The 27188-nt window shown below is 36.4% G+C and overlaps 2 protein-coding genes across 2 annotated transcripts in view; one reads left to right on the top strand and one right to left on the bottom strand.

Moving 5' to 3' along the window:
• The window catches only part of AK5 (adenylate kinase 5), a 96290-nt gene extending 87237 nt beyond the window's left edge, over window positions 1-9053 (top strand). The window contains exon 14 of the mRNA XM_059821826.1: window positions 8876-9053. Within this exon, the coding sequence (XP_059677809.1) occupies window positions 8876-8986 (111 nt within the window). The 3' untranslated portion in view covers window positions 8987-9053. The remainder of the gene's footprint in view (window positions 1-8875) is intronic.
• A 3157-nt stretch (window positions 9054-12210) lies between these two features.
• The window catches only part of ZZZ3 (zinc finger ZZ-type containing 3), a 35676-nt gene continuing 20698 nt past the window's right edge, over window positions 12211-27188 (bottom strand). The window contains exons 4-12 of the mRNA XM_009813600.2: window positions 27017-27164; window positions 26816-26934; window positions 26421-26492; window positions 26142-26243; window positions 24707-24802; window positions 20230-20382; window positions 16645-16779; window positions 13914-14014; window positions 12211-13536 (exon numbers count right to left, since the gene is read on the bottom strand). Coding sequence (XP_009811902.2) covers window positions 13392-13536; window positions 13914-14014; window positions 16645-16779; window positions 20230-20382; window positions 24707-24802; window positions 26142-26243; window positions 26421-26492; window positions 26816-26934; window positions 27017-27164 — 1071 coding nt within the window. The 3' untranslated portion in view covers window positions 12211-13391. The remainder of the gene's footprint in view (window positions 13537-13913; window positions 14015-16644; window positions 16780-20229; window positions 20383-24706; window positions 24803-26141; window positions 26244-26420; window positions 26493-26815; window positions 26935-27016; window positions 27165-27188) is intronic.

Below are 27188 nucleotides of genomic sequence, written 5' to 3'. Positions count from 1 at the left end.
ATTAATGCTGGAAAGCTTTTCTTTAAGTATTAGGATTTATTTCTCTATAAGGGCTTTCAGAGTTAGGATGAAAGATTATGTTAATCCAAAGCCCTTTAGTTAAATTTACAAAACTGACGGTGTATATCCTGAAATAAAACAGACCTGCACACAAGAAAGATCTTTCTGCTGGAATGAATGACTTAGTTATATTAATTTCAATTAATTACCTCAGTTTACACCTGCTGAGGATGTGGTATTCAATGCATTCTTTTTATTCTCTAATCAATACTTTACAGAGAAGCAAGAAAAATTCCATCAGTGCAATTAACTGGTGTATATGCTGGCACATGTGTAAACTCATTTACGTGGGATGTTTACATTTCTTTTTATATATTTCTCTGCTCTGTCGTGACAAGCTATCCCTTATGTTCAGCTACAGAAAGATTTAGTCCTACTGATCCTTCTTGTCCTAAAAGGGAAAGAATCCAATAATATTTTCTGGAAATATTATGGCAGCTTTTTTCTAGAGGCTGTAGCAAACATGCAAATCATATATCCAAAACCGTTCTCCTCTGCAGAGTTCCCAAAAGAGGAACATGCAGCTAATTTATGCACCCATATCCTGAACCTGAGAACAGAGTTAATGGCATAGTCCTGAGAAAAATGATACTCAAAGGGAGAGTCCTGATTTATGTCCTTTGCTAACCCCACAGTAAGTGCACAGAAGGCAAACTCTAGAGTGGCAGAAAAAAGATCCCCAATTACTTTTCCTTTTTAAGCTTAAGAACGATTATCTGGTTTTATTTGTAATTTCTTTGACGAGCGACCTTGCCGACATTGCAAGGATGCATCTAATTAAGAATTCAGTACAATACACAATGCACCAACACAGTGCGATGCAAAGGAAAACAGAGCTCTCTGTATTTCTGAGGTCTTATTCCAGTGAGCTGTGCCTACTGCAGTGTTTTCCCTTTTGAAGCATCAGGGAGGTGACAGCCCCGAAGAAAATGAAACTACACTAAATACTTTCACACAGATTTTGCATTCACGGTCTGCCTTAGTTCACTTGATGTGGACTCTCCTTGCCCTTCCTTAATACTTCTACTGCAAGTTTCTGCTCCATCTCCTATGCAATCTATGCAGTGGCAAAACATGCAGTCTTTTCTTGAAAGCTTACAGCTAATTACCTCCTTAAGGGACTTGCCTAGTCTATGGGTCAAAACTGGGTATATGCTTTGCACTCTTTTATCATTAGTTTTTGTGGCAGCTGACATTGTGTTATAAAATATTCGTGCATTGCTTGAACAGTGTTTACACTGTTTTTCTTGCAATGTCTGTACAGTGTCTGTACTTGCTTCTGATGAAAGTAAGTGTTCAACTAACTTCCATCTTCTGGGTGGAACTATTGGGTATGAAAGCTCTGTAAAATCAGCTTTATAAACATTATCATGTAAAATGTCCTTTTAAGGTTGAAAAACATGTTCTGTTTTTCTTGAACACAAGTACTCTGTATTGAAATGTCTATTTCATCTGCGTTTTACTAAACAGATATAATACACATCTGCTATCGAAGACGGGATTCCATTATGGATTTAAGTAAAGTAGGGAGATGCCCCCTCCCCAACCTTTATGATGTAGACAAGTACACGTTCAGTTATTTATCAGCATTTAGAGAACACTGCCAAAATATTCAGCAGAGGTAGGCTTTTAAAATTAAACCTTCCAGGCTATCCTTGTCACCCTCAGCCAGCCTCGGGTACAAGCCTGCAGCCCTGGTGCCTGTACAGCAAGGAGCAGAAGCAAATACAGTTTTCATACAAGAAGCATGTTAACGTTTTATTGTTCATGGGTGAGAGAAGGGATTTTTTTTTAACCAAATGTTATTGAACACTTGTGCTTTGCACCTACAGTCAAAGTGGAAAAGTACGTCTGAGCACTTTTTTGCACACGGCAATTGACTTCAATAGCTATTCTGATCCAAATATTCCCTATCAGTTCTGCAGTGGACAGTGCTGGAATAAAAAACCCCACACCATTCTGTTTTGGAAATACACTAAATACTGCAAAACAAAGTAATTTCTTTTCTGGAAGGAATGCTTGTTTAGGAATTTTTTTCTAGGCAATTTTCCTGGATAAGTGAACTCAAAGAGTTTAATCATACAGTCTGACTTGGTCAATGACACAACTCAAGCATAGTGCCTGGCATAGTGGCATCCTTCTAGTGCCCAGTCCTGCTTTGGACCCACTGAGGCTCTTTCCAACCACATATTATTATCCTGTAAATGCACTTCTTACAAACCTATACGTTATTTGGCTCAACAATTCGAAGAATAAAGACAAAGAAGAAAACAGTTAAGACTTAGTCAACAGCTGGTTTGAAACAAAGAGAACTAGATAACGCAAAATGTGTAACTGTTAGCTATGTGGGAAATAGAGAGAGAAGAGGCATTTAGATTTACAGTTTTGAAACTATTTTAGTGGTAAGTATGTTTAGGCTGCATGTGTTGAAGAAAGCAGAGAGTAAAGAGGAAGTTTGCAATTCCCAGGACACGGGTTAGTTTCTTATTTATAGTAACATATTTTACAGACTGCTAAGCATTGACATTAGCAGCCACTCTGATGTTCTCTGAATGAAGAAAGGGAATTCAGGTGGAAAGCGGAAAAACTATCAGTAATACTTCTGACTACAATTTTTTTTTGTGGGGCCTAGACTAAAATAGTCCTTGTTTTTTGTTATTTGTAATATCATACACATACACAGAAGACTGAGACTTTACCTAGAGGCAGTCTAACATGTTTAATATTTTTCTTCCTGATTTTAATTATAACACCACATGTTTTCAGCTTTGGGAATCTGTTCATTACTAAGTGGGTTTTATTACTCTCCAGCATTGACCAGCGCTGGTTGAAGATGTTAATGCTCCCATTGAGATGTTGCTGCATCTATAATTCTGCTCACTGAAAGAACTGTGTATATGTTTCCTAATCCATTTCAGGCAAAGCCACCGAAGTTAATTTACAAGTGTTGATTTGAAGACCCCTTAAAATAAATTATCTCATCCATATTCATGGATTTTTTAAAATAATCCATGGACCTTCATGTAAATACAGACCAGAGGCTTGTGCACTCTTCTTCTCAGGCAGAGCTGGTGGAATCCAATAACTTCAGGGAAGTGATGTCTTACCTGAAGGTGCTGTTTACAGATCCAGATCAGTCTGTGATCCCAGGATAAGCGATGGCCAAAGCATCTGAAGGGAAGCTATTTGAGAGAGGAAGAGAAGAAGAACCTAAAAGAATCTTTAGTTGTCTTCTTCTGGAAAGTTATTCCTGCCCAGCCTTGCTTTTTCAACAGAAGCAGCTCTTCAGCAGAAGGCCCATGTGAGCTTTATGTCCCTTGAGATTCCAGCCATGCACTTTCTTAAGAATTCAGAGGAGTGGATGGTGAGATTTTAAGAGGAATATTAGAGTCTAAATCCCACCTAACTGCCATGAAGATTCAGCGTTAACCTTTTCTAGCCAGCTTACTGCAATGTGTGACTAAGCACCACTAATAATTGTAGGTGAAATAGTGTTTAATTGTATAAGCGATCATGTCTTGTAGGGCTTAACTGTAGCACCCAGTCCCTGCTTTGCCACAGAAAAGAAAATCAGGCTTGTTAAATAGTCTTGTTTAACAAGAAAATAGGGTTGGCATACTAGTAGTATTTGATTTCTCCATTTTAAGCGTATGTAGGGCTGAGCAAAGTTTTCCACAGATTGGGAACAGTGCATGGCAACGGTGCTATGTGTTTAACTTGTCCTATCCAGCCTAAAAGTTTTCCATCCTGAAACATGCAGATTAAATACGCAAATGTAAAATTCAGTCCTGGGCATAAGGCCTGCAGAAGGTCTGGTGTTGGAATTAGATGTTGGATGAGCCCTCAGTGGAGGAGGAACCGATCTGTGGTGCCATATCAAGGTGTGCATGAGACTACATTGTCAAATTAGCTTTCTCATTCTCTGCATTGGAATGGGTGTTACGGCAGGGATGGAAGGAGCCTAATAAACACAGTAGAGACAGAAAAACTCAAGTCTGACCACTGCAGTCATTAGGAATTCTCTCTTTGCTTTATTTGCACAGAAGACACAAAGGTATATGGTTGTAACAGCATTCCCATTTTAATCAATGAGAATTTTATGACCTTCTCTAAACCTAGTTATTGTGCATAGATGCATTCATAAATAACTAATATCATATTTGGAAATGGAACATTTTTCAATTTCGCTCACCTCTGAACAAGAACAGTGACCTGATGAAGCTGCCAAAAGATCAGGACTCTGTTTGAAATTTCCCTTTGACCAAGATTACCTGTCAGGATTGCTGCTCAGCAGTGGAAGCTTGAGGCATGCACAAAGGGTGGAGAATTTGGGTACAGATGAAACATACAGATGAAACATCTGTGAACCTGACAGGAATAAATAATGGTGGTCCTTCCAGCCACCCAGCTGAGATGAAGAACTGTGATGTAACTCACAGGGATGTATTTACAAGGGAAGATAAACTGACTAAAGAATGAAGGGCAAAGAATGACATTGTCCTCTGCTAAGGCATTAATTTTCTAAATTGTGTTCTGGAAGGTAAAGTGATTGTAAGAGTAAGTTAGAAATTTTCCAATTAATTTTTAAAAAATCGTGTTTTGGGGCTATAGTTTAATATTCCACAATTTCTTTCATAGTCAGTTACAGAACACCCACCTGCCACTAAGGGCAGCAAGGGGGTGCTTTTTAACAAAGACCTCATACTGGAAATGCAAGGACTGAAAGCACTACTCACAAAAGCAACAGTTGCAAGCTGCCTGATTCTGTGGGAATCAGATGTTTCAGATGAATGAAATGAAACAAAATGCACTATGGTAGCTGTGGTAAGCAGGTAGATACTGTTGGTTTTAAATTTATTTCTCAGTGATTTCCAAGGCTGCTGGACAGAAAAGTGCGTCTGAAAATTTAGTAGGCACCTACTTGTGTTTTAACATAGCCAGATGTAAATACCTTTGAATATATGGCCCTCTGTCAATTGAGAACAAAGGGAGAAAAAAAACCTGATTGTTTTTAATATCTGACTCATCCTTTAAAGCTTTTTTCAAGTGACAGTATGTAGGAGGGTAATAAGTAATGGAGAAGAGCAATGCATTGGTAGTCAAGCACTAATGTAAGAAAGACACCTAGTAGGTGTCTTAAATACAAGTTCCCTATTCAAAGTCATCTGAGGAAAAGGGGAATGAGTACAACAAATAAGGTAGGCAGTCCAGAGCAGAGGATTTTCAATGATGTGAAAAAACCTTCACTATTTCAGAACACATGCTATGGAAGCTTACCCTGCAAAGTTCAACCAAAATGCATTATTTTTCTTTTTTTTTTCTTTTTCTTCTCTTTTTTTCTTTTTCTTTTTTCTTCTTTCTCACAGTGTTGTTCTACTGTTTCTTTCTAAAAGAAGAAGTAGTATTAGATTCTTATCACCAACATTTTCCATAACCATTATAAAAGAACAAGCGACCATCCACCCTCTTATGATCTTCCACTTCTGAGCCCTTTCATGCTGATCCCCTGTTAGAAATTTCTCTGGGGAGGAGCAAATGTGTACTTTTCCTGTTAGAGAAGGGATAATCAGTGGTAATAGTGATAGCAGGTATGTAATTTATTTCTGTCTTTTGAAAGGTTGTCAGAGAATCATTAACCCTAGTAGGTAAGTAGGTGGGGAACAAAGGAACAAGTGTTTCTATGTCACCCCCTTTGGTGGCTTGTGACCCATTAGATGAGACACCAGTCTAGAAAGATACATCAGAAACAAAAGCAGGGGATTACGGATAAAACACAATGGTAAATTCATGCCAAATGCGAATAGGTATCGGGGCAGCATGTTTCCACTGGATTTCAAGACAGCTTGATCTATTGCTCTGAGAACCAGGTACTGCACTGTCTCAGAGAGATTTTTTTTGTGACTTTCTATGTCTTAATGACAAAGATATAAATGTTAGTGACAACACAGCTGAACTTGTCTGACCTTCAATAAGAAGCTTCTAACTAGTGAGTTCATTCCAGAGTCTTGGTCTTTCTTTCTGAAAACAGTGGTTGTCAGCCATCCTCTCTACAGTTGGGTTTTTCTCAGTGGCAGTATACGTTTAGGGTTCTAAATCCCAAAACCTACAACAAATGATGACAGAAAATTTAATTGGCTGATTATAATGCTAAAAGGAGCAACATTGTACTATGAAGATGATTACTCCAGTCATTTTTCATATGAGCTCATTAAATTTCTTTTTATTTGAAGTTACCTAAAGCCATGGAGGCATTTAAAAACTGGAAGCACTATGGAAAACTGTATCTGGGTCTTGCTTTTATGAGAAGACAGTAGCCTTGAATAACCTTGAAAACAGTCCTAATTTATGAGGTTTGTTATAATCTGAGAAAGAGAAATACACATTTTTCTCTCCTGGAGCTGGAGAGAGTGTCATTGAACTACTGCGGTAGTAGCTGTGAATTATTGTCACATTAAGTTAGTTTTGTGCCACGACTTTAGTTAGTTTTATGAATTGGACCTTTGTTATTTAGGAGGCCAGCATGGGAAGCACTAGGGCTGTCATTAGTCACGCTCATCCATATTTTACTGTAACTGTTAGGAAGCAGCATTCCAGCCAGTCATAAAGGGTGGCAATTTCCATGCTCACAAACCTAATTCTTCATCACAACTGCCTAGACCTAGACCTGAGTATCAGTCCCAGCTCTAGAAGAGGTCGCTGGAAAGCCAATGGCAATCAGCTGTGCCAATGAGGTTAGATTGGTTATCCAATGCAGATGTATTTATGGAGTAAAGAGATAACAAAAATATGTATTAAGACAAGAGAACTTTGAAATGGCTGTGGCCTTCACCCTGTGTGAAGTATATTCCCTGTGGGATAGCCATATCAAAATAGGTGTCTTGGCAGTTGAGTCGGACAAAACAAGCTGCTTTATAGCAGCTGAGATGGGAGTTGTTAGTTCTGTTCTAACTGGAGAAGGTAGGCGTTTGGTCCAGAATGGTTCACCATTCTGCTTTTCTCTTTGCTACTAGTAAGTAACCCCCTCCTAAACCTTTTGTTTCTGTGGCACAGAAAGCTCCTGAAAGACATGCAGCCCTTGTTTGAGCGCTGACCTTTCTTAAGGCACCACCTGCCACTTCACAAACTATTCCAGCATGTGCATACTTCAGCATTGCATAAAGCAGCAATGTCAGCAGACACCAGCATGACAGCGAGGAAGGGAAGCAAGAGAAGTGTGCTTCTGAAAGCTTGCCAGGAGAGGAGAGGGTAGTTCAGCTCAGACTGTAAGATACCCTTGAGGTGAGTGCAGGGGGACGGAACCCAGTCAGGCAGGGCTCCTTGGAGGTTGGCCAGGCTAGTCATTTCCAGTGCTGGAACTGCTGTGTGCCAGTACTTCTGACAGGACGCAACAAGGGACCAAACTTTGCAGCATCTGTGGGTGCCACCAAGAGCGAAACCAAGCTATGGAGCGTGAATGCAATCCCTTACTGGATCTCTGCAAGGAGCAGCTGCTGACACCCACACAAGACTTAGCACTGAGGGACTTCAGTGTACATTGAGTGCAGTCAGACTGTACAGGAGCTGGCTGCAAGCCAACACCATATCTGAGAAGAATTTCATGGCCTATTTCAAAAATACTTTTTTTGGAGTTAGAAATTCCTTTTGTTCTCTTGCAGAACAAAGAGGTGGCAGAAAGTATGATGGTTAGGAACGTCTCCTTCAAACATTACAATTGCCTGGCACCCTAGTCAGCAACTTGGAGATGAAAATGCAGCACATATAGTTCAGAAAAACAGGCTTTAGCAGAGTTAAGTGTGTGCAAACTCCATGGCATGCATGCATGAAAGACTAAGCATGGAGAAGTGGAGAGGAAGCTTGCTTTTGAGTAGAGAATCAAGGCTCTCACTAGGCATTTGAGAGGAACTGAATAATCATCAGATGCAATCTGCGTGGTGTACACAGCCAGCATGAAAGCTGCTTCTGTCACTATTGTGAAGGCAAAAGACCGCTCTCCTTCCTCAAGTAATGACCTGCAGGACACTCACTGCATGGGATGGACATGACTCTCATCGCTCAGAAAAGCTCAGTGCTACATTATGTTTTCTAGGGAACACACAGAAGTGCTACTGGCTACAAACATCACTCCTCTTTGCTAAAATGCAGCTCTCTCTTCCTCAGCATAGGAGAATAAATGGCTTTTGTTTTTGTTGAAGTCCAGTCATGAAAAATAAACTTGGACAGCCTGGACAACCTCTGGCCAAAAGAGAATCTTTGGGGTGTTAAAGAAAAAAAATTCTTCAATGAAAGTGGGTTCTTGTACAACAAAACCAGTGCCACTGTAAAACATGCGTTGCCCAAAGGTCGTCGTAAAACCATAACCAATTCACCAAGCTTGCAAATACAAATGCACAGAAACACACATCCTCGCTGAGTTACTGTCATTTGAAAGCTTTTAGGTCAGTCACAGCATTACAGTTTCTTTTGAAGGGTATTAAATGTTAAAATAGTTTCTAAAAATCTTTGGAAACTGTTCTGTATATCAAAGGTGTAATTTTACTTTAAAACATGAGTACTTTGGAGAAAGGGCTTAAGCTCCCTCATTTGCTTAACGCACTTTGCTCCAGACGATGGAGCCGACAGAATCTTCTCACATAGATCTGTAGAAACACAGCGAATAATTTGGTTTGTGGAAGCTGCTCCTCTACATTAGCATGCTGACAACACAAAACAGATCAACTTTTATTTTATATTGGACCAGTTTTTTGTGCCAATGTTTAGATTCTGAGGCTATTCTTTGTAACTTAATCAAAACTAATGTTTTTTGCCTGCTTCACAGGTCGATGCAGAAGGAACACAGGAGGATGTTTTTCTGGAAGTGTGCAAGACAATTGACTCTTTTCTGAAAAAGGAAGAGGCAGCATTTTCTTTTTCAACAGAAATGCAGTAATGGTGTGTACACGGCCTCACCTCACGTACACTTGACAGTCATGATTAAAATGCTGTTCAAAGCAATACTGCTTTCTTGAGAGGTATCTGGAATTTGTGCATGTGGTATGTTATTTTAGATGAAATCTTTTTTCTCTGTTCTGACAATACACTCAATAGAAAGTGGTCTCTGTGCTAACTCTACACTAAGAACTGTATGTTGTTCTATTGGTTGTTTGCTCTTCGTGGGTTAAAAGCAGCATGGTGAAGAGCAGCTCTGGTTTGTATTTCATGATCTCATACATTTGATTGGAAGTCAGGCAGTGCCTGGCCAGCAGTGAGCTCTTCAACCACATCATTCACCATTTAAGCATATTAACTTTAAGATTACTGCGTACAAGTTTCCCATTGGTTATTATTTTAATTAACAGTATTAATTTTTGTGGTATCACTTAGCTTGTTCTTGGGTTTTAATGACTGAAATCTGTTCTCTGGTACATGTAGCTGTAAGACAGCTGGAATTAGTCAAGCTAGAAGTTAAAATAAACTTTTCACACATCCCCAGAACACTATTACAACAAGAAGTAGAAAAATTAATTGAAGATACAGTTGAATATTGGGGAAGTCTGTCCATTATCATGGAGCAGACACCATTTTTGAGACAGCCTCGTCTTCTGCTGGGAATTGTAAGATATTATAAATGACAACTTCCCAGATTTGTGAACTGAGTTGAAAATGATGATTGTATTGTAGTTAAATGTGCAATCCAGTAATCACCCATATTAACAGCAGTTTTACTGTATTAACTAAAGTCTACATGTAAAGTTGACTATGAGCCAGAATGTATGAAGATGTCTTTAAATCATACTTCAGAAGCAATTCAAATGCAAAGTTCAGATCATCATCTGTTGTCTTGTACTGGCATTGCCAAAACTTTGGGGGAAAAAAAAAAAAAAGAAAAAAAGAAGGAAAATGTCAGGGATTATTTGATTCGTATTGCTTGCATCTTTAGTAAGCCATTTACCTGTAGTATCTGCAAAAAAGTCTGTAAAAATCATATCGTATTTCCATTAGGTTAACCAAAATACTGTGGCGTTTCTTTGGTATTCTGATAGCTAAATAAAAGCTTGTTTGACATTCCTGTAAAGTAATTGCATTCTCTTACTGGAACTACTGGATGAATTCACAGTTGAAGTGGGTTGCATGATTGCTCTTACTGTCAAAGTTGTACTTTATGCAGCAGATTTGTATTTTTAAAAGTTACCTTTCTTGTAATGAAGACATAATACAAATAAAACATACAAAAATGAGGAGTAATGATTTCTGTTACAGTATATGTGGGTTTAATCCTTTTTAAAGCACAGTACATGACTTGAAAATATAGCTCAAATCAGCATGCTTACAGAGTATGTCCTTTCTCCATTAAGGGCAGATTCTTCTGTTTTCTTTTTCTTCCTTGGCATTTGCCCTGTAAATGCTAATTCACTTATTTTTAAGGGACTGTTTTAGATATGTTCTTATCCTTCATATCCTGGATGTTCCTTCTTTCTTGGGTCCTGTTACAGCCTACATTTTACCTCTGATGCTCTAGGAAGTGCTTCTCCAGCTCCAGACCAGTGCCATTAAGTGACCAGTAACGTCTGCAGTACAACAGCTTTAAGCGAGAGACTTTCATAACGCATCAGCTTGAGAAGGCAGTTTTTTCTAAACCGAGCCTTGAAGCACTAGCAGCTGTCTGGTGTAGCATTTTTCCAAAAAAAAAAAAAGTTAAAATACTCTGGAGTTACCATGAAGTTGCAAATTTATCTGGGTAGGTTTTCTGGAGTATTTTTTATTACTTCTAATTACAATATAAGTTAAAAAGTGTGGAGTATCATACGTGTGCAGGATGGGAACAAAAGCAGCAATCAGCTGTGATTTTTTTTTTTTTTTTTTTTAAATCAAATTACAAGAATTATTTAACATACAGTTCCAGTTTAATTTTTCTTTCTGCTCCCTCTGGTCTTTTCTGTGGAACAAAACAAAAAGAGTCCCATGCTTTATTGGGTGTATGTGCATTAGAGATCTATTTGCTTATGTTCATGATGTATGCAAGAGAAACAGCTGTATATGCATGCATATGGAAATACAAATATTTATACATATTCAATAAAAAGAGGACTTATCCAAGACACTTCTTTCTTGGGTGTTTCAAACTTGAAATTCTCCTTCTGCTTCCAATCTCATTCAAATTATACCATGGCTTTTTGTTCTTCCCAAGCTATCCTAAATTGATGACTGAATATTTGCACTTACTCATATTTTCACTAATGTACTTTCGTTATTTTCTTCCAGTAATTTTTTCAGGATATCAACAAAGATTACCACAGGTTCTCTCCCTGATAATACACCTTAACCAACTCTAGCTTCCTATAAACAGCATGAATGATGTGGAAAGCACATTTTTATTGTATTAGAGAGCCTCTCAGAGCAGTATCTTTTCCAATTAAAAAATAAAATACATCATGTGAATTTTTGTGTCGTATTTTTTTAAGGTTTATTAAATTTATCTAAGTATACTAGATACGTGAGGTATGTTAACATATGATACTTGCTCAGTGTTTTAGTAACTGTACTGTATTACCTTCTAGATTAAATGCTTAAAATTATTTTTTTCTGAAGCAAAAAATAACCACACCTAAGTTCATTGCAAAACTTAATACTGATCAGTTTATAATGAAAGTTATTAGGTGCAGCCAGCCAATTATCCTTCTTATTGCCATCTTTTTAAGTCAAATTAGTTTCTTTTCCAGCTAATTACTCTGAGTATTCAAGTTTCAAAGCAACTGGAAGTCTATTACAGTTATGAAATAATCAAGTGTTTCTGAATCACAAGCTATACATTCCAATAGAAAATATATTAACTAAAATATGTCACAATAATTACAAAGCTTCTCAGACAATGGTATACAGTGTACCAAGGCTACTAAAATCTGAATTTTCTGCAATCTGAACAAGAACAGTTTGTGAGTAAGACATGAGAAAACGAAAATGCTAATCCTGCAAAAGGCGAAGCATATTTTAGTAGGCGCAGAGCACCATCAGTTCCCATTGAAATTAACAGCAGAGGAAGTCACGGGGCATCTTGCAGGTCTGCATAGTGAGTATTTGTATGACATACTAAAATGTCCTTTTCATGTTTTCCATCTTGATTAAAAAGTCAGAACTACACAGAAAGGAAGTCACAGCAAGCATTCTATGTATAAACAGACTGTATCCACATAGTTTATTTCTCACAGTTCTCCTGACAATTGAACATTATTTAAGAACATACTGTATACACAGATAAGAAGAAACATACAAAATGTTTTAAATGATGCACAACAAAATCCAGCAGTATAAAAGAATGCATGTGAACCCTTGCTCACTGCTCAGGCTAAATTTAATCACTGTTTAAATAGTAATAAAAATACAATCTTTCATGGATCTTGTGCAGACTACAAAAGAGGAAAAATTATTACCATATATATGATTTATATTAGGCAGTTTTCTTTGATGAGTTGCACTAACAACTCCAAATACAGAGGCAGAAGGCTGTGTATTTTATTTTAAAGGAGTTAATGTTGAGTATTAGAGACTTTACACAGTTACTACCACTGGCACTTTTCACCATATTTTGTACACATCACATGATCATCTTATATAACATTACATTTAAAAAATATATCTGAGTGACAATTTTATAACATTCACACACCATGAGCTGGTTAAGGAAGCAATGCCACAGTTGCCCCCTGTAGTGCTTCACTGTTGGTAAATAGAGTTCATCGTGGTTTAAAAAAAAAAAAATTAAAAAAATTGAAAGTCAATGTGATTAAGCAGCTCCGATTTAATAAAGGCCCGTAACCAACCATCACTGAGACAGTGAGTATTTTTTAGAGTACATCCTAGAAGCAAACACTGTCATTGGTTAAAACCTTGCCTAAAGAAGTCAGTTACTGTGCTGAAAACTATTTCACAACAAAACTGCAAGCTACTAAACTGTTTTTATATAAATACTTCATCTCCTCTGGATCTCATTACAACCAAGTTCTTCAAAGCCTTTGGAATTTACTCTATCTTTAATGTGTGCTCTCATTTCTGGCTCACCCTTTTGTATGTTTTTCTTTTGTGTTTAAATTCACCACCTAAAAACGACTAATGTGGTGAAAGAAAAGTCTCCCAGTGAAACCTTCTGCACACTAGGAATGTTCAGCTGCTGTTCAGTGATCTAGAACCATGACAGCTCAAAGCTGTAGTTTGACAAGTACACCCAGGAAGCTGTCATGCTGTGAGCGACATTTCAGGGAAAGCAGAGTCTTTCCAAAATGTGCACAGAATTAACAATGGTGCCATTGTTATTTTTCAAAGAGGATAGTAAGCCCAAGATGGTAGATCTGCTTCCCATGTCATCTATTTGCTGGAAAGTAGTTTGGGTCAAGATAATTGTAACTGGTGCCCTGGGACATGCAGTAGTCTCTGTCTAAAAATGTCTCTGCTCTGTAAATAGGTTCTAACTGATGATCTTCTTTATGAATCTCTGTTTCATGCAGACTGCAAGGGAAAGAAAAAGACAACAGTTTAAAAGACAAATATTTTCCTTAACTTCAACTTTCAGAAACAGTGATCATACTAACAGATCCATACCAAGTTTGATACAATTAATTCATAAAGTATAATTTCCCCCACTATTTAACAGTACCATTAACCTATCTGTCCACTGCATTAAGAAGAAAAAAAAATTATACATCCAGAACATGCTTACAAAATATATCTCCCACAAATATATGCTAAAGTTATCTTCCACTTCACCCAACACAAGAGATGTGCCCTATGCTGGAGAAAATATTTCCAACATACACAGCAATTAAGCCACATAGAGATAATGCAAGCTAGTGACAAGTTAACAAGTAGAAGCGTATGCTGCTCACCAGTCAGAACAAGAATCACAGAAATCCAAGGACATTTCTTGAGGGCAGTCTTGGCAGTGCCACCGAACACCCTGGATAGGTTCAATTCCGCAGTTATCACACTGTGAAGGAGATGGAAGAGCACTGAAAAACCAGCAACTGTAATCACTTACGTTAGTAACAGTATACACCATATAGAAAGGCATGTATGTAGGTCGATTATTACTAGCCCACACAGCTGAATTCTTCTCATCACAGACCATAATGTATTCATGGATAAAGAAGTCCTCACACTCTAGGAGAGGCCCTCCAGAGCCCTGAGGACTGATCAATCTTTCTCTCCCTTCTCTTCCCACTCCCCAAATGCTCTATGTTGACATTATCCTCCTACTCAACAAAAGCAGACCTAGTCCTGCCTGCAGTCACTGCTTATCCTCACATGGCTGTAAGAACTGCTGCAACACAATACATGAACGTGATGTTTCTATAGCTTAAGTCCAACCATGTGAAATGTCGAGGTATAGATTCACTTTCCATAGCAGAAGAAAGCAGTGAGACTAGACCAGTAGAGCCTGTTGGGAGGCTGCAGATGAGGACACGACAAGTCAGACGGATGCACTTTCAAGCTCAGGAAATACAATAACACATTATAGGTGGGCTGGAAGTAAAACCCAGGTGGTTGGGAAGGAAGTGGGACAACATATTCAGGGAAGGGAACAGAAGTCTAAAACTGAAGCTGAGCAAGAAGACAAGAACTAATCCCCTGAGAAGAATCAGGGACAACACAACAGTAGCTAAGTGCAAAAGGACTGTGGCATGAAGAGGAGGAAACAAAGTACAAATGAAACATCAAGACTGGATGAAAAATTCATGATTGTAGAGAAGAGGGGCAGAAATGCACAGGTACTTGATAAAAAGAAGAAACTTGGAAAATGGGACTTGAAAGCAAGGAGAACTTTTCAAGAATCTAAACTTCGAAGAGTGCTGCAGAGACAGGATTGAAAAGGCAAAAGAAATGTGGGGAACAAGCCTGTGCTCCCATAGCTCATCCGCCTTCAGAACCTGAAGTTCTCTCACAGCATCTGTGAAACCCACTCACAGAGCAGCTCGTTCCCAGCCACAACTAATCCAATCAGGTTAACAAACACCTTACAGATTTGTCACAGCTGTATCCCTTCCTTTCAGAGTTTGAGGGCTGATAATGAGGAGGGACACTAAGCACACTCAGAGAAAATACCAAGTTCAGTATAATGCTAAATACCTAAAAAGAAAAAAAAAAGTTGGTTCCCGTTATCTCAACTTGAGAACCAAGATAGCGGAAACCCTTGACCTTAATTTCTGAGCTCCAGCTTCCCTCTCTTTCCCCCTGTGAAAAAGAAATAATACTTTTTTTTTCCTTAGGAAATGAAAGGCATAGTATTTGCAAAGTGCTATTATATTATAGCAATGAAAGCCATAAAAAACCCACAAGGTATTCAATATTCAAAGTAGAGTTTGAATAATGTGTAGTAAATGAGGCTGAAGGCCATGCAGAACCAAAAGTGTTCTGAATGATTGCTTATTAGGTGAGCTCTGTCCAGCCTGTGCACTGAGCGTGGCAGCACTCCTGAGGGAAAATAGTATATAAAAATGTAATTTCATAGGTTACTATAATGCATAATAAAATAAAATTCAGATTGCAAAGAAACTTTCAAACTTTGAATGCTTGACACTGCATAATGCCAATTTACTTTTTAGAGTATTTTTATGTAGAAAAAGCAACTAGTTTGTTACATAGAAGTCTGGTCTGCCTGACCAAAGTTTTGAATTTTGGGGAAGAAAACGCTAACTTAAAAACAAAAACAAAAACGCCCAAACCAAACATACCATGCTAACTTAAAAAAAAAACCAAAACAAAACACCAAAACAACAAACCAAAAATAAAAAGCGCCTTGGTGGTCCATCAATGTCAACTATGAGACTGTCCTAATTTTCCAGTCATTTTGAACTGAACTTTAAACTGAGAATTTTTGCATTCTTATATAAATGGGTATTAGAAAATAAATCTAGCTGCATAACACTAAACAAGGTGAAGAAACTGTTCCAACATAGCAACCAGTTACACAGAAAATCATTGCAAACCAGAAAAATAGAATTTAGATAATGCCCTTTCTTTCATGTCACCTATTAATGGTTGATACTGGGACAACACATTAGTTTTTTAACTTAATGTTTATTTTCTTAATTTCACATAACTACTGTTTCGTGTCCTTGCTTCAAACTTCTGCAAGTTATTACTTGATAGGATTAGAAAGTTGCTACAAACAAAAAAAAAGTTATTAATCTATTACTGTTCTCATTAAAAATCTTTGTCCCTTCTTTGGCCTCAGGTGGAGTCAAAATAACTCCAAATTCATAGTCAGAGAATTACCATCAATGAATCATTGTCAAAAGAAAGTGTAGTGTCAAATGGAATTCTGTAATGATTTAACCAGGCTCTAGAGCTGTATTTTCATAATACGAATGAGGAAAAGACAGTATGCTTATTAAGTTTCAGAAAATATCAGCATTCAGTGAAACCTGAGCTACTGGAAAGAGTGAATTGCTTGGGTTGTTTTTATTAAAGAAGATGAGAGAAAGCAGACACAGTGAACAAGAACTAAGGAACCAAACTTGCTATATTAAACAAAGCCTTTTTAGGAAATCCAAACCATGTTATCTTTGAAAACTTCTACAATCCACTGAATAATAAAAGAACATCTCTTAAACTCACCTTGAATCCCACATGCTGCACAAATCCACTTTCTGCATGCATCTGCTGGAGTTTCTGTTTCTTCAATTTTTTAAACTCTAACAGTTCTTTGTATTCAGGTAATTCTCGATATGTTATTGGGATACTCTCTTCATCCTGTTCATGGTTAAAAATAAATAAGAAACATTCTTTACTTCAGCAGTATAAGAACTAGTAAGACATGTATTCCATAAATCACTATGTATGATTAATTACCCTTGAGAAAATGCTGACAATACATTCTAACTAAGAAACATACTAGGAAATTATTTTTAAAAACATAGCAAAAAACAGTGCATACAGCTAACATATTTTATTTTGTATTATTTATACTTTATTAATTGCATTAAAACAAAAAAAATTATCCTACAAACAAGTTTCTTCTGGTGAAGAGTTTAGCTGTAGTATAAAGGAGAGAGCAGTGTCTAATTTTAATTCCTAGGTTTCTTCCTCATCTTAGATGCTTAACTGCAATTTGCATATAATCCACTTTTCCATACCTTGTCAGGAAAATGGCAGCTGCAGTAGACGACTTAGCTTTTGTTTAAGACAAAGCTAGTTTATTTTAAATACGTGACAACAGATACTATACTTGAGAACTGAAATTTCAGGTTAGTTTTATCAAGTTAATTGATCGTTACTATTCTGTGGAATGGTGTGGAATAATACTATTGTAAGGATAGCTAAAATCACTGTTCTGAAGTATTTTCAAAGCTGTGACAATATTAAAAACAAAGGACACCCAAAAACTTTTTACAGTTTTAAGAATTTTTGCACAAACTCAGATTTTTAAAAGACTCATAAATCAAGACAGTACCAAGCTTCCATTATATGTATTTTTTATTTGAAGACAGTCAACAGTATTAACTTCTCACCCTTACCTGTAAGAATAAAAAGTGATGAGAAGCATCATTCCATGACTGGAACAGTAGAAGTTTCAGAGTTATCCAACTCTTTCATCCCTTTACTTCACGCTGCCTCTTAATAGCTTAAGAAAATAGATTGCTGTTTTTCCTAAATTATGAAAATTTTTGTCTCCCTACAGGCTGCTGCATACAACTTTGCCAGAGATGTATAACAAATGGTTCTCTCTTTTTAAAGAAACTCACCATTTCTGTTTATTCTCATCCAATTTTCTTCAACAAAGGTTGAGGACCTCTATCTTATGAGAAGACAAAAGCTCTAATTCTAATTCAGATGCCCGTTTTGTGATGGCTATTTAATTGTAGCAGCTGGACTTGGTAGATGCCAGCTGTTTTCAAAGATGACAAGTCTTTATTGATGTAGAGCAGTTTTCAGATCCTATACTTACAGGAACATTCAGATATGGAAAATAACTACAAGATAGCAATCAAAATTCTTCTAATGTAGCCTACACACATAATTTCAATTTCTCTATATGAATCCATGAAGATTAAAGAATCTGTATTATTTAGTAACTTTATTAAAGGAAGTGAGGGAAAGAGGCATGCTCTTTAGTGTTAAATTTCTAAAGGCCTTATCAATTATTTAATTGTAATTATGAACCTATATAAAGGACTAGACTGCGAATGTTCAGAAAAATCAAGGTTAAATGACAGGATTAAATTGTGTGATGATAAGTTACATTCTCTTAATATAAAGCAGGGATTAAGCAGGGATTCACCTTCCATGCATATCTCAAAAGTTTTCCTGAAAAAAACTGCCTGACACAAAATAACTGTATATTGAATAAACTACACTATAATAGCTCCCTGTGTGGACACTTCATTCTGGAATAGTAAGTAGTTGTATTCTAGAATAATTAGACTACTCACAAAGTAATCATAACTGAAAAGTAAATTCACTCTGCTGGGAATAGAGGGTCTTCACTTGGGAATAACTCATTTATACTAAAACAATTTTTCAGGAATGGTATGCCAGTCAAACTGACTGGTAATATCCAAGCAAAATCTTTTGTCTTTACAAGGGAACAGCACCTGGTACTTCCATTGTAAAGAACTCAAAGAACACCTTTCCTATAATTTTCTTGCTACACTGAATCTCTTCATCATGCTGATGCAAAGTATTTTTCTCCAAGACAGTCACTGTCACTAAGAGACCTGACTTTTAACATTATAACAGAACCCTGTATGTTCATTTTGAATATAGTTCATGATCTCTTTTTTCTGCCAAATTGCTTCTATTTTGCACTGATAATGGGGATCTTTTTCGTAACTGTGCTCACCTGTGTCTTTCTACATTACTGCAAGCCAGAAATATATCCATCTGGAAATGTTGCACTAGTGAAGAAAGAAAAGATTAAGCCAAATTTAAAAAAAAATAAAAAAAAGAAAAAGGGCACAAGTCCACCATTATCACTGCAAAAAAGTAAACCAGCAACTTCTACCCAAATTAAAATAAATCCCAGTTAATTTATGGTGCCTATATTTATTAGAGTTAGGACACCATAGCAAAACCAAAATGTTTTAGGAAAATATTCAGAACAGCTAGAAAATATGTATTTAAAACCAATACAGAATGAAAGAATGTTTGCTCAAAAACAGTTCCATTGAGAGAAATAATAGTAACCTGCATCTCTTCTAATATGCATTTTTCTTTTAAGGTTCTTATTGGAATATGCAAAGTTATCAGGAATGTCTCTAAATTAACTAAAAGACCATCAGAGAGAGAATACAGAACATGAGTGAAGATGGGATTTAAGACTGAGTAATAGATGAGCAAATTTAATAATTTAAGGAAGATTATGCAGTGCATGTAAAAAAGTCAATAAAGAATGGACTTATACTGTGTGGCCTTAATACTTCTGTTATGCAACAAGCTTTTTACGCAAAAGATGTCACTAGGCTCACAAAAAAAAAAAATTATCAAGTCAGGTTCTTCAGTCTAAGCACAGTAAAGCCACAGTGATTCACCCCAGCTGTGAATCTTGCCCAGCATCTTAGCAGTAGGGTATGGTCCCTCTATATGGAAGTGGGAAAGACATACGTCTAAATTCTTGTAGTATTATCACACGTGATAAATTAGGAAAGTGGAACACTACGTAACACATTGGGTTAGGATGCCTACTAGACATACATTTGCTGGTTGACGACTCAGTCTGTTAGCTCTGCTTTGAAGCAGACTTTTAAAAACTCCGTAATTAATTCAGCCAGTGAAGGAAGACAAAAAGCAATGATGCCAATAGCATTCAAATTCTACCAGGGTTCTATGTAACTTTTTTAATACAACACATCTTTAATCAGAATCATAACTATATAGGTTATATGATTTTCAAACTGGTCTCATGTCAGATCACTTTTTGAAAATATGCAACTAGAACTTTTTAGAGCTGTTTCAAGACAAAACTGTTTATGACTTCTTTTACATACTTCCTTTCTGATTTGGTCTAAATTTTCTGCAACTGGGGGCCATATATTAATGATGTGTTTATAATTAAAAATGGCTCATTAATCTTACCAGAATTTAATACTTACTTCATGATACTATGCCATTTTATGGCAAAGATGCTTAATCCTCATATTACTCATTGAACAAGGTCAAAATGACAATAAGCAAGATGTTCCGTGACTGATTTAAATGACATACCGATACTTCCTCTTCTGCTGCAGTATCCATATGGCTGTGAAAACTGGATCTGTCATCATCTTCATCCATATAAACTGGAGGTTCATGAGACGTCATGAAAGTTGAAGGTTTGAAAAGATGTTTATTTAAAGGATGCTGCCGTCTACTTGATGACTACAGTGAAAAAAATGATATATTTTTAAAAACGTTCCTTCGTTATTATTTAAGCAATCCTCATCGATAAAACCTTGGCAGAAGTTTACTTTTGCACTAAACAGTCTATCATCTTTCCAATTATTTTTAGTTAAACCTCTCTAACAGAGCCTCATACAGCTGGAGTTTTTCTCCCCCATAACAACTGAAATCAGATGAACAGTGCAACACTCCTTCGGTAAGAACCCAGTAAGAAAGAGCCCTTACCATAAAAACTTTACCATCTAAATAAATGAGATGGACAACAATAGAAAAACAGAAAATAAAGCTGTTACAATTTTGAAGACTGAGAACCAAAGTGCAAAGATATTAAAAGACTTCCAGGAGACATGAATGGTGTGAGTGCAAGACCAAACAAAGAAGTATTTTTGCACAGGTCCAAGATACAAGAGACCAGTCCATGCTTAACACTTATCATCAACTTCTTGTATTAATTTGTGCCTTAGAAAATCTAAGTCTAGGCTAATTGTTCAGATTTCTTTCCTAGTCCAGGGAGAGAAAAGGCAATTCACTCCACCATAAAAGAGGTTTCTAAGAGTTAGAAAGAATTGCTCTCTGAAGGTTCTTTTTCATTGCCACTGACTGGAAAAGGAACCTGAAAAATGTTAGACGAGATAAATTACTCCATTAGTGTATATCTAAAACCTTTCAACTTTAATGCTGTCTGAAGGTGTAGAATACATGGCAGTTTTAAAATAGATTACTTGAAGGCACTCACCCCCTATTACTTATTCCCCATGTAACAATATTAAATATCAAAAAATAAAAATTTAGGGTGAATGAAACTGACTCAACTTTTTACTTAGCTACTTTCCAGACCAGCATTTTGACACCTTAAATGTCAAATCTTACATTCCTCAATTTAAGAAAACAGTGTGAATCAAAATCCAGAAGTATGAAAAGTGCTTTTTTTTAATAATCGTAAGAGAGGATTGTCTCACACTGTGTCTAGCTTCTGTCATACAGGTAAAGCATAAGGAATATTTACAATAGTTAATACTTTCTCTTTTTACCAAGACTTTTTATCCCAAAGGTTCCTAAATCAGTTACAAAACAGTTGTGCGCAGTTTAAGAAGTAAAGGCAAAGATCACACGAATTATCTTAGATGGAATGTAGCTATGCAGACAGAAGTATAACAAGGAATTGAGACTACCCTCATTCACTCTTAAGGGAAGAGACAAAGTCTGTAGTAATGACTGGAAGCTGGTACCTCAGATCTGCAGAACTACAATGATAGAATAAAAATGAACATTTTGTTCTAAGATCAATGTACTACATACATTGTGTTGAATTTGTCCACCTTCTGCCTTATGATCACTGACTTTCTATGTTTTGCTGCTTTTTTGGTTTCCTTTAAGATTTCAACCCCCCAAAATACTTCCATTTATAAGGTTAGGTGGTATTTCAGCTTGAGCTGACACAGTGATCGAAATTTTCTGTTAACAGAAAACAGACCTGCATTCAATACTAGATCTTGAAATCAAGAAAGGAAAACTGTGTCTACACTGAAATAGTAACACTGTTATGCATACAGTTATGACCTAGGAATTTAACTGAGGATTTCAATTCTCTTCTTAACATGATTCTACTTCTGGTGAAGAATGAACTAAAATGCTACATAAAAGCAGACAGTTAAAAAATCACTTTTCCTGTGGGAAATGTATCTTCTGGATTAAGCTTAAAAGCAGGTGCACTAATGATATTATATAAGCATTAAATTGAAAGTTACAAGCCATAATTGAAGAACTGAATACTAGAGTCCTAAATCTCTGATTCAGTTTTATTTTCACCAGTAGCAGATGATGGTTATACAGGAAAATAAACTGATGCATCCCGTTTAATTTCCTATATCACTTATCAGAAGACACATGCCATATGAGGAGATATACACAGTAACTTCAACAAGATGTTCAAGAACTGAATAGGCTTCTCACCTCCCCAGTAACCATTTTAAAAAAGCATCCTGGGCAATCCCCATGGACAAATGGAAGGACCTTCTTGTGAAGCATCCCTTTTGACATAATTATATATATATCAAATGTATCTATGTTTTTTATTCTCCCATAGATATGTGCTTTAAGTATCAGCATCCGATTTTCATACTTCTATTATTGGCAGTAAAGCAGATACCGCAGTTTACAGCGTATGTGCGTACTCAATATCAAGATGACGAGCACAGCACAAGCCTGGGTAGGCTTCCAATACCCTGTGCACTTCCTTTCTGCCACATTATGTTATCTCCATTGGAGACTTGGGAATAAGCACAGCCTGGTACAGTGCTGTCAATCTGTGCTCTAAGTAGACAGCTATATTAGCAGACTGAGAGCTGAATTCCCCCACATATGCTATTTGTTTGATCTTTTCGTTTGCTGTATTTCTTACATGGGATACAAGTATAAAACGGAGACGCTATCTTAATACAAACCAGGGCACAATGACCTTACTCTTATGACTTGGTAAGAAGGATATGAATCATACTGTGAAAACAGACATAAGTATTAGATTTGTTCTACATGTAAGCTTAAGAAAAATCTGTAGCATGGTAGCATTACCATTTTAGTATGAGAACGTTAAGAATTTTACAAAAAATATGTCTCACTCTTTGTTATACTCTTTGTATGCGCATCAGTGGGGTTAAAGAACTTTATGGATCACTGTTCAAATTAGTGAAAAATATGATTAAAATGTCACACATGTACTCATTAAATATTCCCACTATTTATCAAATTCAGTTATCTGCTGCCTGGCAGCATTGCTGACATTCTGTAATAAGTCTTTCCAAACAAAACCAAGAGGAAAGAAGACCAGACATGTGACCAAGGTCACTTAAAACGGTAAGGTGACATAAAGAACTCAAAGGATTATGATTTTCAAAACTAAATTTTCAACCCCTTTTGAAATTAGCCCCACGGTATGGTGAATTGTACAAGTAATTTAGAATTCTAACAGATGAATCTCACCACAGTATTTAAGGTATCAATGTTTCCAACTGTTTTTTTGGTTCTTCTGACAGAAAGCACTTTTCCAATAGACAAGGTGCCAGACAGTCATGCCTGCACCTTCCCTGCCTCTGTTTATAGAACAGAATAGTAGATTAAAATCCTGGCGAAAGGAAAATGGCATTACCATAATGGATGGCAAACGGATGGCAAACTGGAAAGCCTCTGATACAAGCACTCATTGTTTGCAGTAACTTCAGAGAATACCAGGAGACAACTGGGGGTGTGTAACATTTTAAATCATTAGAGATGAGCTGTGGTAAATCTTTCTATCAGGCCCCTCTGGCAGTTAACTTTTGTTCCCAACCTTTCAAGAAGCTAAATCTGCAAATTTGCCTTTTTGCAGTATTAGTGTAAAGCTTACTCTATTCTTAATCAGAAAACATCATGGACACCCGGATGCAAAAAGTAATGTTACTCTACAAAATGCCATTGTAACAGGTTTTAAAGAACTTTTGTAAACACAATGGTAACAAAAAAAAAAAAAACAAACCCACACAACAAACAAAACCTCCACAAAACCTTAAAGTGCTCTCTTCAAATGTCTAGGGTCCTCATTAGTACCCGAGAGTACTACATGATTTAAATCAAAATATATGACTAGTCTGCACAGAAATCTACAGTCTTTTCTTTTGCAAATTAAGAAGATTTGTCAGGACCATATTAATTTCTCGTCCATTCCAAGATGAGGAAAAGCACCATATTTTAATGGTCATTTATATGACCACTCTATTTTAATTGTCATTTGTGTTGCAAATCAAAATAAGACATGACATTTCAGTCTTAAGCCTATGCTTGTACTAGTTCAGTATGCTCAGTTATACATAATTTTCTTTGGTTTTGTTAATTAGAAGATGATTGTACAATACGAATTATAGGGCTCCTTATTCTCTTCCAACAGCGTTCTCATTACGCTCTTCTAAATCAATTACAGTGAACTTACAAATGAGGAAAAAGTACCCCAAGACCAGTCATTCAACCCTGTTAGTTCAGCCTGCAATCCGACTGCTATGTTCTCTTTTCCAACACTTCATGTACCTGAGATTATCCAACAGAGAGGTAATTAACAGATGTTGTTGTGAAACTAGAGTAACACCGAACTCAGTCTACAGTGCTAATGGCAAAAGAAAAAGATTACTTTATTAAGAAATACATGCAAGGTGGAACTAGTTAGTAAGAATGCACTAATCAAGACTTAAATCTACTGAAAATATTAATGACTTAGACTCAATTTGCACATAAATGCAAATAGAAATATGGAATTTCTGCTGTAATATTGTCTCACCTTTTTGGAGTATAAATATAAGTTTGGAGTTCTTCCTGGAACTGGAATACCAGCTTTAGTCAGTTTAATAAAATATTTTTGCACTCTACTGGCAACCTAGAAAAAACAACATGAGACAATTAGATGTCAAATGAAATGTAACAGGCCTTCATTTCAAAGTTTTGCCAGCATTGCTACAAGAACAAGAAATTCCCATTTCCTACTTTGCGACAACTACTCTAACCATTACCTATCCTGCAATGCTGCATCTGTAGTATTTCCAGACACTTCAAAGGCTTTCAGAGAAAAATACCTACCCTTGTTTAAAAGTACACAGGAAATTTAGCAAAAATTGTGATAAAAAGGAAAGAGTTTTAGTAGTTTGTTACCTGCTGAACCTCAACTTACTCTTTCTTAACAATGAGACACAAATTATGCATAGTTAGCATAAAGTACTTCTACTTTTTATTTATAAGTAAGCGTGTATTTTAACTTTTCCAGGTATGGACAAATATACCTGTAAGTATAGATATGATCAGAGATGAGGTAATCTTGCATATTGAAATACTTAAGCATATTTTTACCAGAAAGCATACAACTGAAATAGAAGAAATTAAAATACTGTGAACATAGAACATCAGCATTTTTTACTTCTGGTCAAAATGGAGAAATTATGTCATTTATGGGAAAAATCTCAACAAGTTGGATGCAGAAACACTCGGTATCTCCACCTCTGTGTCCTTTCATGGATCTCTGCGCCAGTACAGAACTAATTCTTCTGTCTGCGAGTATTATAATGTCTGCCCATTCTACAGTACTGAGGTTCAGGAAATTCAGCACTCCAATGTAACTCAATCCGAGAACAGTCGGTGTCACTATAATTGCTATATAGAATTAAACACATGGTGTCAAAATCTAATGAACAATTAGGTCTGGGAGCTTTGTCATGGCCTTTGGGGCACTTCTAAAATTCTGTATTTGAGATTGACAATAAGAGTCGCATTGTTATTAGTGAAGCACAGGCCCTGCTGTCACATTTTTAAGAAAAAGTGATTACTGAATAGATACTGGATTTTATTTATCGCCATTTAAAAAAAAAACCAGACATCTACAAATAAATCTTCTGTGAATCTATATCAACTGCTAGGATGCAGTGACTGAAATGACTACTACCACAGCACAGGCACTCAATCAATCCCAAGCAGTCAGATCTTTTTCCTAGCAAAATAAGTTTTATTGCTTTAATTATGAACATTACAAAAAATAAACTTTCTTTTTTAATTCCTCAGTTTATGAATTGGGTTTTTTTGACGGAAAAAACCCCTCAAATTAGAATAAATGACTTAAGAGATTATATCCAGGTTTCTCTTCAACACTTACCAGTGCTTCCTAAAGAGCTTTTAAAAAAAAAAAAGTCAAGGGAAGGGAGTACTTCTCCAAGTGTTTTACTTGTTACCTGCTTTGCTGTTCTATTTCCCAGTTCATCAGCTATCTTCTGCCACCGTCGGGACTCTACTTCCTCTGGTGGATACTTCAAAAGCAATTGCTCAAGTTTTTTCTAAATCAACAGGGGAAAAAAATAAACACATCTTTCCTAGTAGAGGTACGAGTTGTCAAAAGATGAGTATCTACATACATGTGACTCTGAACTTCTAAGCGCTTTAAACATTATTACACAACTTGCTTTTATTCTCATGTATGTTACCACAGCTACAAAATGGAAGTTTCCCATTACCTGTTCCTCTACAGTCCACAGCTGGTTAAAAGTTTCAGGTTTGGTCTCATCACAAAGTCGTCCTCTTATCATCTGCTCAAATACAGTATATAAAATGGAATACGTGTTTAGGAAAAGTACAGTTAGGATAACTGGATTTTAACCCTTTTCCTATCTAAGTAAAACCAAAACCAAACCAAAAAAACACACAACAAATTTAAGAATTTGAAAAAATTGAAAATTTGCCTAAACAAAAAATAAGTTCTCTGATTTTAGTACATGAATGAAATGTCACCACCAACATTAACATTTGAAGTAACAGTTAAGATTACACACTTATTTATATTAAAAAAGAAAAAGAAAAAAATTCAAAAGTAAATTTTGTAAAATTTTATCTTTCTTTTTATAACAACTACCTGTGGACGACTGTTTGTAGAACCTTCTGGACCATCACTTAAAGGCAAGACAGAGTATGAAATAGACTCTCCATCCTTCTTGGGATCCAAAGGACTTTTTGGTCTTGCAGGTATACCTACTGTAAGCAACATGAAAAAGGAATTATTAATCCTCCACACTGGTTATATCTTTCTTGTAATGTATGCCCACTTTCATTTTACCTTTGTCAAAAATCAGCTTCACTCTCCTACTGTTACGTTTTCGGTTTTTGAATTCTCTCTCAAAATTTCCAAGGCTAGTGGTGTATTGGTCCCAGGCAATCTCAGGGAGCTGAACAACTCTCTGAGGATATGGAAGACCCATATTGACCTGAAAAAAAGAGTGAGAAGTGAA

The sequence above is a fragment of the Gavia stellata genome, chromosome 10 (genome assembly GCF_030936135.1).
Source record: "Gavia stellata isolate bGavSte3 chromosome 10, bGavSte3.hap2, whole genome shotgun sequence".
Lineage (NCBI taxonomy): Eukaryota > Metazoa > Chordata > Aves > Gaviiformes > Gaviidae > Gavia > Gavia stellata.
This window is presented reverse-complemented; position numbering and strand designations above follow the sequence as displayed.